Source organism: Carlito syrichta, unplaced genomic scaffold (genome assembly GCF_000164805.1).
Source record: "Carlito syrichta isolate Samal-C Ts95f unplaced genomic scaffold, Tarsius_syrichta-2.0.1 Scaffold306677, whole genome shotgun sequence".
Classification (NCBI taxonomy): Eukaryota; Metazoa; Chordata; class Mammalia; order Primates; family Tarsiidae; genus Carlito; species Carlito syrichta.
The window spans coordinates 549,792-561,189 of NW_007250773.1; the positions used below are offsets into that span (position 1 = coordinate 549,792).

General features: G+C 40.9%; 1 protein-coding gene across 2 annotated transcripts in view; it reads left to right on the forward strand.

Moving 5' to 3' along the window:
• RUFY3 (RUN and FYVE domain containing 3) overlaps nucleotides 1-4,473 on the forward strand; it is an 81,594-nt gene extending 77,121 nt beyond the window's left edge. For both annotated transcript variants that reach the window (XM_021715107.1, XM_008063216.2), the window contains 3 exons: nucleotides 1,188-1,215; nucleotides 2,005-2,073; nucleotides 4,114-4,473. In XM_021715107.1, coding sequence (XP_021570782.1) covers nucleotides 1,188-1,215; nucleotides 2,005-2,073; nucleotides 4,114-4,200 — 184 coding nt within the window. In that variant the 3' untranslated portion in view covers nucleotides 4,201-4,473. The remainder of the gene's footprint in view (nucleotides 1-1,187; nucleotides 1,216-2,004; nucleotides 2,074-4,113) is intronic.
• Nucleotides 4,474-11,398: the final 6,925 nt, after the last annotated feature.

The following is an 11,398-nucleotide window of genomic DNA, read 5'->3' on the forward strand; positions in this document are numbered from 1 at the left end:
AATACTCTTGGCTGGGCTCGGTGGGTCAGCCTATAATCCCAGCATTTTGAAGACAAGGAGAGTAGAATAACTGAGCCTGCGGGTTCGAGACCAGCCCAGGCAACTTGGCAAGACCTAGTCTCTACAGTAAATAAGTAAATAAATTAGCCAAGTGTGGTAGTGCGTGTGTGCCTGTAGTTCCCACTACTTGGAAGGCTGAGGCAGAAGGATCCCCAGAGCCCAGCAGATTGACGCTGGGGTGGCCGTGAGTGTGCCACTACACTCTAGCCTGGGTAACAGAGTGAGACTCCAACTCAAAAAAACACAAAGATTTAATACTCTTTACAAAATATAATGTCTATTCCTACTTTACAAATGAGGAAACTGAGGCAGAGAGTCAGGGTGACATACCCAAGTGGCCTCAACTTTGCATATCTTCTGTTTTTAAGCCCTTTGTCTCTACACTACATAATAGAAACTTGCAGGACCTATGCTAGCCAGAGCTGCAATAATAAGATATTCCAGGCTTCCTGGGAGTGTGGTTCAGAAAACAGCTGAAATCCCGGTCACCCTATGGACATGTCTGGTGGTCACACCACCACTCAACTGACAACAGGAACCACTGTAGTGTGTGGTGCGTTTTCCCCATACCCAGAAATGAATGGGCTTTACTCTCCCCTAGTTCAGGTTTTACTCATGTTAGGAAGATCAGGTTTGCTCAGCTCAATCTCGTGAAGAAATATTTCAGCCTGACTGGATTTTCTGGTGACAGTCTTATTCATTTCCCTTTCTCTGATTAATTTGCCAAAGCTCACATTGTAAGAATATTTGAGAGACATATAGTAATGGGTAGGTTTCCATAATATCAGATAGAAAAAAGCTACTAAAATATTGGGCCATTGAAGTTTTATATGTTAGAAACATAAATGCTATTTTCTTGATAGTAAAAAGGGAATGTAATATATAACTACAAATCTATTTTTAAACGGGAACCATAATTATGTCAAGGGTCAGATTCTAGTAATAGATTTAACAAACGAGATGTTCTGTCCTTGGAGATCAAGATTAATAATTATGAGCTGCTCCCAGTATTATAAAAGACCTACAGTAATGCTTGTTTGGCAAAGTATGTGTCTTCTAAGCTTTTTATTGAGATGATATCAATGGCTAAATTGCTATTTGTTATTGTTTCTGCTTCTCCATTGTAGGCTGCAGCCTCACCCTACGGATGAACAGGTAACAGAGTCTCCTATTTAAAACATCTTGTATAAATTGTGAAGTTGGCTGTGCCACACTTAGCCAGTGAGCAAGGTAGCATGGGTGGAAGAAGAATGAGTGCAGTCCTTGGTGTACCAGCCTTTTAACAGTGCTTTGAACAAATGTGTATTGCCTGAGCTCCCATGGGAAGTAGCTCAGCTTTGAGCAATTTGCTATGTAAACAGCAAACACATTTTGAAATATATTTGGAAAACATGTCTCTGGCAAAACTGCGAGACCTGGGGCACTCGCTCTCTTTACCTTCCTGACCTCTAGTTTTCCCTTACATGAAGTGGAGAGAGAGGATGTTTCAGCCACTTAGTAACCTGCTACTCTAAACGGTTGTAAAACACCTTTGTGAATCTCATAGTCCATGACAGGCCCATGAGGAAGCATATGCTACTCTGAGTCACCCTGTCATTCACCTGTCAGGATATAAAACGAAACATTGCTTTCCCTTCTCGAGGGTAGAGTGTTATAAGGGGGATGAGACAGCTCATAAGGCTTTTTATACTTCTATATGCTTGAATTTTCTCTTTTGGAAATAAAACCACGTGTTACCTTACTATAAAAATTTTAAAAACTGGGTGATAATGATAGTATTATCAGAGTTATATTAAGGTGGTAGGACTACAACGTAATGGGTTTCTTTAGTTTCTAGATATTCTGTTGTGTGGTTATTTTAACTTTGTAGCCAAAAAATGAGTATTCTAAAAGTTCCAACATTCTGGCACTAAGGAACACTAACGGGCTCACTGTGTGGTTTAGGACCGGCTGCTGCTATCTGAAAAGCCACAGGTGTGTCAGCTATGCCAGGAAGATGGCAGCCTCACAAAGGTAACCGTGGTGCAGAATGAATAGGTTCTCCATAGGGATGTCCACTGCACCCTCGGCCCCTTCCCAGGAATGGCAGGGGCGTGTAGGGTGCAAAGTGTCTTCTCACAGTGCCAGGAGGGGTGAGGAGCCAAGGGATCATGCCGTGACCAGGTACCAATTCTTTTTCAGTCAGAGTAATTCATATAAGTAAATTCCCATTAAAATAAACAGGACTGACTACATATGTATTATAAGATGATTGTAGATACAAAAATTATAAATAAATAAAATATGTGTTGAGTGCTTACTATGTAGAATGTGCTGTTCCATGTGCTAGAGAGAGAGTAATAAAGTAGACCCAGTCTCCATTCTTTGTGGAACTTAGGTCCTGTGTAGCTGTCATTTTATAGATGAAGAACATTGGACTCAGAGATTTAAGTACAGTTCCCAACATTGCTCAGGTCATAAGTGGTTATGTCCACTTTCCAATCTGTCTTTGGCCCCAAAGTCTATAATCCTCCCAGTTCTCCAGCCTGTTCAGAACACAGAGCAATGGGCGCTACCCCTCCAGACCACCTGTTCTTACCCCAGGTCCTCAAGGGTCTCTGCCTGAGCACCTTCCCAGCTTGTTATCCCAGAGCGGGTGAATGAAGGACATATTCAGAAACAACCAGCGCCCTTGATAGTTGCTCACAGTAGTATTCCCCAGCATCTAATATAGCACCCAGTCCACAATAGATGCTCGAGAATGTTACGTACAGATGAGCATATAAAACAAGTGCTTGGAAGAGATACAGTGCCCAAATTCTGGATTACAACCTGCACACCACCACATGTGCTTATGCTGAATTTTAACAAGTAAATTATAATATGACCTACTCTTAAATTCACAGAATCAGATAACAGACGAACTGCCTTTATAGAACTGGAAGTTGTAATTATAGAAATATGTTCCAAAACAGAAGAAACTGCTCATCTAATTCTGGCTTTTCTAAGACATGCAAAGTAACTTCAGTACGTCAGAGGAAAATTCTTCTCAGGCTTTCAAATAAAATCATTTGAATTACTCCTCTGCACCCACAGGAAGATGAATTATTTGGGATGAAGGTAGCACTTCACAGGGGCTATTCTTCACGGCCTTCTATGCAGAACCCTTGGAGACCTGTCTATGCCACCACTGACACTGCTATAGTGGCCAAGTGCTCTCCCAGCACTTGACCATGCTTCAGTGTTTGCAAATGTTTACACAATGTTTTATAAAGGACCAGTTCCCCTATAAACAGGATGCAGGAAGCTGTCTCCTGTTGGACTGATGCCCCAAAGGACATGCTTGTAGAGCATCCCAGGAAAACATTAAGCATATCAGTGTATGATACATTACATTTTCACACTTTTGAGAGGTCGAGGTGGAAGGATGAGTTAAGCCCAGGAGTTTGAGACCAGCCTGGGCAGCATAGGAAGACCTTGTCTATACAGAAAATAAAAAAAATTAGGCAGGTGTGGTGGCATACACCTGTAGTCCCAGCTACTCAGAAAATTAAGGCAAAACAATCTCCAGAGCCCAGGAGGGTGAGGCTACGGGGAGTAAGATCACACCACTGCACTGCAGCCTGGTGACTGAGACCCGACTCCAAAAAAAAAAGGAAGTTATACTTTTGATTTATACTCAGCAGAATTTTGAGTCCTAGCCTGTCCACTCAATCCATTGCTAGTTCGCCACTTTATTTGGAGTATGCTTGGGTACTTGAAAACTAATTTTAGAATCAGTTCACCTAAAAGTGAGTATAAAGAACAGAAGTAGGAAATAGATTACACAGATGAACAATTATCTTCTTTTGAATTCTGTGGCACTGCTGCTTTTCATTTAAATCCAGTAACTAGGGTGTGAGCTTCTTTGTAGCCTGAGACTGTGTTTGGTCAGAATCCATCCAGCACACGGCAACATACAGTCGGTACTGGAATAGGCAGTGAATATTTACCATATTTGACCATGTGTACCCCATGCATCCACTTGCCTTTGTCCTCTTCTGCTCCCTACCTAACCTCCTCTTTTCCTTATAGTATGTGTGTAAGAACTGCAGAGGGACCTTCTGTAATGCCTGTTCGACAAATGAACTGCCTCTTCCTTCAAGTATCAAGCCTGAGTGAGTCTGCAATCCTGTCACAAGCATCTGATGAAGCAATATTCCACTAGTCCGTCATAAGACTGGAGGCCAAGACCTGGACCAAAACATTCATGCAGGCCATTCTCTACCTGTGTTAGATGTCAGGATCTCCTAAAACCCAATCCTTAAAATCAACTAAAGAGTTGATCAGAAGGATTAAGCAAGCAGGCCCAGGGAGAAAAGGCAGTGGTTGGGAGTGCTGAAGACTTTGCTCATTTTCCCTAATGACTGTATGAATAAAAATTAACTCAGTTGAGCCTTTTTCTTCTCAATCTAAACAACCTCATGTTGAAGGGTTTATTTTAGAGCATATCTTTGGAAGGGCTACTTATTTTAAGAATAGTGATGATAATACTGGGGTAGATATGTTATAGGAGAGTCCAAGCAGATAAGAATAAAAAAGGTAAAGGATCATCTCCCTCTAGTGTATTTACAGATTCAAGAGAGAGCTAAATGTTCATTGAGATCAAAATGACAGGTGTTACATATTTTTCCAGGTGCCATTTAGAACACTGTTTCCTCTTTACCCCCACTAACTACCTCTTCTTTAAAGTATCTCTACCAAACTGTGAACCCAAACTCAGGGAAAAGAAATTAAAGAGTAATATAAATTCTGAATGTATTAAGAACAATATTATAATATATTATAATTTCAGAATTTTCTGGTTTTGGCCTACAAGAGTTCATTATCAAAACAAAGAACATTTTGTCATTTTTCTATTTAATGACTTCAAAAGTAAATATCTGCCCTCTTCAGAATCTCCTCCCACATAATAAGCAACTGATTTTCCCAGATTCTCCTTCTTCTCCAAGTCATAATGGAAATTGTAAGGCATTTTAAAGATAGGGTTTGGCGTTTCAAATAGGAGGTATTAATAGATTAATGCAAAGAAAGCTAAGTCAGGTTTAGAGTAAAACAAGCTTAATTTGTTGATAGATGAGAACAAGCTCAGAATACTGTTTTTTGAATAAGGAATTCCTTATTCTGACCCAAGAATCAGAGCTAGTAGACAGGTTTTTTTGGAAAGGGCAGTACAGTCATCTCTTTGTATCAGTGGGGAGGTTGGTTCCAGGACCCCATTAGATATCAAAACCCATGGGTGCTTAAGTCCCTTAGGTAAAATGGCATAGTATTTCCATGTAACCTACACACATTAGTGATTTATAATACCTAATACAGTGGCTGCACCATCACTTCATTTGTCCATGGATTCAGTATAGCACTCGGCCCTCAGCAAATTCAAGTTTTGCTGTTTTGGAACCTTGTGGAATTTTATTCTGAATATTTTCGATTGGCAGTTGGTGAATCTATGGATGCAGAACCCAGGGATATGGAGGGCTGACTGTACTCAAACACCTCATAGTAACAAACTCTTTGAGGAAGTGTATTCAGCAAGAGAAAGAAATAGTATGTACTATTTTGATTATGTTGCATGTGTGTAAATTGCTTGATTCTAATTAAGACTTAAGAAGATATGATTCTGTGAGTGGTTTAGAACTCTGGGATAGAGACATCCTGGAACCATGTCATTTGATAAATTCTGTCTCCTGGAGAGGATTACAGCATGGGAAAGAGTTGTTATTCCAGAAATCTGGACTGTTTGGCGAAGCTGAAATTTGAGTACTAGGAAAAAATAAAACCTGGTAATTCTAGCCTAGTTTGCTGATTGTCTTTTTTTCTCTTAACGATTTTAAGAGTCTTCATTCTCCTTATTTTTTGGCCACCTACACAAGCCAGCACTGTTTTAGGCACTACACATAATGGGGGGAACAAAAATGGACGAAATGGAAATTATAATAAATTAGCAAAAAATTATTGTATAATTAGCTTTAAATTAAAAAGAGGTAGCTTTGTTACACAGAATATAAGGAGAAATAAGTATAGAGACTTTATTTAGAATTGCCTTTAAAAATTTTTTTAAACAAATTCCCAAAGATATGTAGTTACTAGTGCAGCCTTCCACAAAAGCAAGGATACTAAGTCATGAATAGCCTGACTTAATGTTATGTCTACCTTCCTTAGAGTTGTGCTTTCTGCTATTTATAATAGCATCAACAAGAATGCGATACTTAGGAATAAACTTAACCAAAGAGGAAAAAAAAAAAAAAACTTGTGCACTGAAAACTATAAAATGCTGCTATACAAAATTAAAAGACATAAAAGATAACGTGTTCACTGATAGGAAGACTTAACATTAAGATGTCAGTACTACCCAAAGCGATCTATAGTTTCAATGCAATCCATATAAAAATTCCAAATTTTCTGCAGAAATAGAAAAATCTATCCTACACTTTATACAGAATCTCAAGGGACCCCCAGATAGTCACAACAATCTTACAAAATAACAAAAGTGGAGCACTCATGCTTCTTAATTTCAAAACTTAATACAAGCTGCAGTAAACAAAACAGTACAGTAGTGGCATTAAGACGAACATACTTGTATAAACCAGTGGGACAGAGTAAAGAACCTAGAAATAAGTCCTCATATATATGGTCAGATGGTTTTTGCCAAGGGTGCCAAGACCATTAGGTGGGGAAAGAATGGTTTTTTTCAACAAATGGCATTGAGAAAGTGGGATACCCATATGCAAAAAAATGAAGTTGGACACTTACACCATAAACAAACATTAAAATGAGTCAAAAATCTAAAAATAGAAGCTCCTGCCAGGAATTGGAGGGGGGGGGGCAGAAAGGTTAGAACTACAAAACTGTTGGAACATACAGGAAAAGTTCCATGACACTGGATTTGCCAATAATTTCTTGGATATGACACCAAAACAGGTAATGAAAGAAAAAATTAGGTTGAACTTCAGCAAAATTTAGAACACCAACACTATCAGCAGAGTGAAAAAGCAGCCCATGGAATGGGAGAAAATGTTTGCACATCATATATATGCTTTGCTATCCAGAATATATAAAGAAATCCTACAATTCAATAATAACCAAAAAAAATTGATGGAAAAAATGGGCAAAGTACTTGAATAGACATTTGTTGCAAGAAGATATATAAATGTCCAATGAGTGCATGAAAAACTTAATGTCACTAATCATAAAGGAATTGTACAATTCAAAACCACCATGAGATAGCACTTTACAGTCATTAAAATGACTGTTATCAAAAAAGCAGAAAATCAAGTGGGGTGCAGTGGCTCACGCCTGTAATCCCAGCACTTTGAGAAGCAGAGGCTAGAGACTTGCCTGAGTTCAGGGGGTCAAGACCTTCCTGAGCAACATGGCATAAATCAAAAAATGAGCTGGGCATGGTGGCACATGCCTGTGGTTCCAGCTACTTGGAAGGCTGAGGCAGAAGGACTGCCTGAGCACAACAAATCAAGGCTAGGTGGCCATGAGTTTGCCACTGCACTCCAACCTGGGTGGTAGAATGAGACTCCACCTCAAAAAAAAAAAAAAAAAAGCAGGAAATCAAGTGTTGGCGAGGATGTGGAGACATTGGAACCAATGTGGTTCCGTGGCATAGCAGCTATGGTGATTTCTAAAAATTAACAATTACTACATGACCCAGCAAGTCCATTTCTGGGTATATGCCCGAAAGAATTGAAAGCAGCCGAGCTCAGTGATTCTGCCTGTAATTCCAGCACTTTGGGAGGCTGAGGTGAGACGATTGCCTGAGCCCAGGGTTCGAGACCAGCCCGAGCAACCTGGAGAGACCTCATCTCTACAATAAATCAAAAAAGTTAGCCGGGTGTGGTGGCATGTGCCTGTAGTTCCAGCAACTTGGAAGGTTTTTGGTTTTGTTTTGAGTAGGAGTCTCACTCTGTCACCGACCGGATGGCAGTGGCACGTTCCCAGCCACTGCAGCCTCGACCTGCTGAGCTCAGGTGATCCTTCCACCTCAACCTTCCAAATAGGCTGGTTGCCCGTGGGCTCAGGCAATCCTCTCACTTCGGCCTCCCAAAGTGCTGGGATTATAGACTTGAGCCATGGCACCCAGCCTACTTGAAAGGTTGAGGTGGAAGGATCACCTAAGCCCAGCAGTTCGACGCTGGGGTGGCCAAGAGTGTCACTGCACTCCAGCCTGGGTGACAGAGTAAGACTCTAACTCAAAAAAAAAAACAAAAAGCAAGCAGGAACTCCTACAGATATTTGTACATCCATGTTTATGACAGTATTTTTCACACTTTAGCCAAAAGGTGAAAGCAACCCAGGTGTGGTGCATGCATGGCAGAGATATTATTCAGCCTTACCAACCTGACACATGCCACAACATGGAGGAACCTTGAGGACACTGTTAAGTGAAATAAGCCAATCACAGGAGGACAAACATTGCATGGCTCCACTTACATGAAGAACCCAGAGGAGTCAAAAGCACACAGGCAAAAAGTAGACTGGTAGTTTCCAGGGGCTTAGGGAAGAACGGAATATTTAATAGGTACAGTTTCCACTGGAGAAGATCACGGTTTTGGGGGACAGATGGTGGTGAAGTTTGCACAACAATGTTAATATATTCAGTGCTGTGGCACTGTGCACTTTAAAATGGTTGAAACAGTAAAGTGTATGTACTGTTTACCAGTTTTTAAAAACTGTGCTTTCCAGAAGAATAAAGTAGTTACAGATTTGTATGTACATTTGGGTTATTACACATACATAATAGCTCTGATCACTGCAAGGGCCTAGCAGCAGACACTCGGTAGCAATGAGCACACCCAGTGCCCAGATTTTTCCTAGTCCAATTTTCCAATAAAAGGAATCAGGGCTTTTTGGAGAAATGGCTGATACTAGGTCTGGGGCATCTTGTAAGGCCAGAAAGAAGTGCGTGTTCTACATACAAAAGGATGCAGCGTGTCAAAGGGACACGGGAGTTGACTTAAAGAACTCCCAATAGCCAAAGATGAAATCATCTCAGCAACAAAGTAAATAAAGCAGTACAGGATTATAATCCAAAGTAGGCATGTATCTCTGAGTCCATATTGGTGAAAATAGCCAAATAAATGAGAGAGATGGCCTATCTCCTATACAGAGAAATTCCAAATAATTTATATAGATAACTGCCCCCTTTGCGGATATAGAGCTGAACTCCCCACCTCTTGAATATGGGTTGTATTTAGTGACTTGCTTTAAGAGAGTGTGTAAAGAGGGGGAAAACCGCATTAACCTGGCAAGCATCTTAGCTAGGTGATCAAAATTGATACCATCAGTGATAAGACATCGATAACACGGACACTGAATGTCATGAGAATACCTCTTTGTGATCCTTCCTCCCAAAAACCCTTCACCCCGGGCTAACCAGAAGAATATCAGAAAACTCCACTTGAGGGACATTCTACCAAACCAACCAGTACTCCTTAAAACGGTCACCATCATCAAAAACAAGTCTGAGAGATCCTTTTGGAGTGCATATGCATGATGGTTGGGTGTTCACACTAAGTGTGAGATGCGCCTCCCTGAAAACTTGTTATGACATCAGCACATTACCTGTCTCATGTGGGGGGAAAAGTGTGAGAATGAGATCATCAAAAGCACCTGAGGAGATTAAGGAGCCATGACGACTAAATGTGGAATCGTGGAATGAAAAGGGAAAAACTAAACATCTCAAGTGTGGAATGTAAATAGTACCAGAGTTACTTCCTTAGCTGTAATTAAATGTCTTGTAGTAAGAAACCAACAATAGGTGAAATGGATGAGGCGCATACGGGTTCTGACAATTTAGTTCACGAACTTGCCACTGTGCACTTACATTGGCAGCACTGTACAAACATCTTGGTAGGGTTTCCTAACCTTGGTATGCCAGAGTCTCACAGCTGTGTTCATGTCGACGTGTGGCAGTGTCTTGCTCTGTGACATTTATTATTGTTGCATATTTTTTGTGCCGCCATAAGAAGGTCAGAGCTTGAATTAGAGCAATGAACAAACATGAAATTTCTTGTTAAACTTGGCAAGCATGGAAGTGAAATCAGGGACACGTTAGTCCAGGTTTATGGGGATAATGCCATGAAGAAAATGGCCATGTACGAATGCATGAAATGTTTTTCTGAGGAGAAAGCGTCACTGATGAAGAGAGGTCAAGACAACCAGTAATAAACAGAACAGACGAAAACTTGGCAAAAATTCAAATTGTGCGTCAAAATCATCAGCTGAACTGAGAAGCCTAGCAGACCAAATAAACATCGATAGAAAACCAGGAACATCTTAACTGAAAATCTTGGCATGAGAAAGTTGTGCAAAAATGGTCCCGAAGGAGGTCTTACATCACGGCAATGCACCAGCTCACACAGTCCTGTCTGTGAGGGAGTTTTTTAGCCAATAAGCAAATAACTGTATTGGAACAGCCTTCCTACACACCTGATCTGGTCCCCAATGACTTTTTTTTAACCCGAAAATAAAGGAAATATTGAAAAGAAGACAATTGATGACATTCAGAACACCAAGAGTAATACGACAGCCCTGATGGAAACGCTTTTGGAAAACTCTGATGGAAAAACAATTCCAAAGTTGCTTTGATGGGTGGGCTAGACGCTGGCATTGGTGCATTGCTTCCCAAGGGGAGTACTTCGAAGGTGACCATAGTGACATTAAGCAGTGAGGCATTAGCACTTTTCCTAGGATGCGTTTGCGAATTTTTTTTTTTGAGCTGGAGTCTCACTCTGTCGCCCAGACTGGAGTGCAGTGGCTGCTCCCGGTCACTGCAGCCTTGACCTTCTAGGCTCTGGCGATCCTTCTGCCTCAGCCTTCCAAGTAGCTGGAACTACAGGTGTGCACTATCACACCCGACTAATTTTTTTGTTTTTTATTGTAGAGACACGAGGTCTCGCCAAGTTGCCCAGGCTGTCTCGAATCCGCAAGCTCAAGCAATCCACTCTCCTCAGCCTCCCAAAGTGCTGGAATTACAGGCTGAGCCACCAAGCCCAGCCTGTTTTGTCTCAAACTTCTAGGCTCAAGCAATCCTTTTGCCTCAGTCTCCCAAAGTGCTAGGATTACAGGCATGAACCACCGAGCCTGGCCCCAAGTCAAATCTTAATGACTTGTAGACATTAGCTGTTTGGGGACCTGTTATTGAAGTCTTCTATTTTATTCTCAACATTTCTGAGGACAGGTTGATTTTAATGTTAACACATTCATTACTTTTGTAGAGAGGTTTCTGTAAGTCAGTATACCAAATCAGAAACCAAGTATCTGACAAGCACAATTTCTACACCAAGAATAAAAAGGCACACAAGGCCTG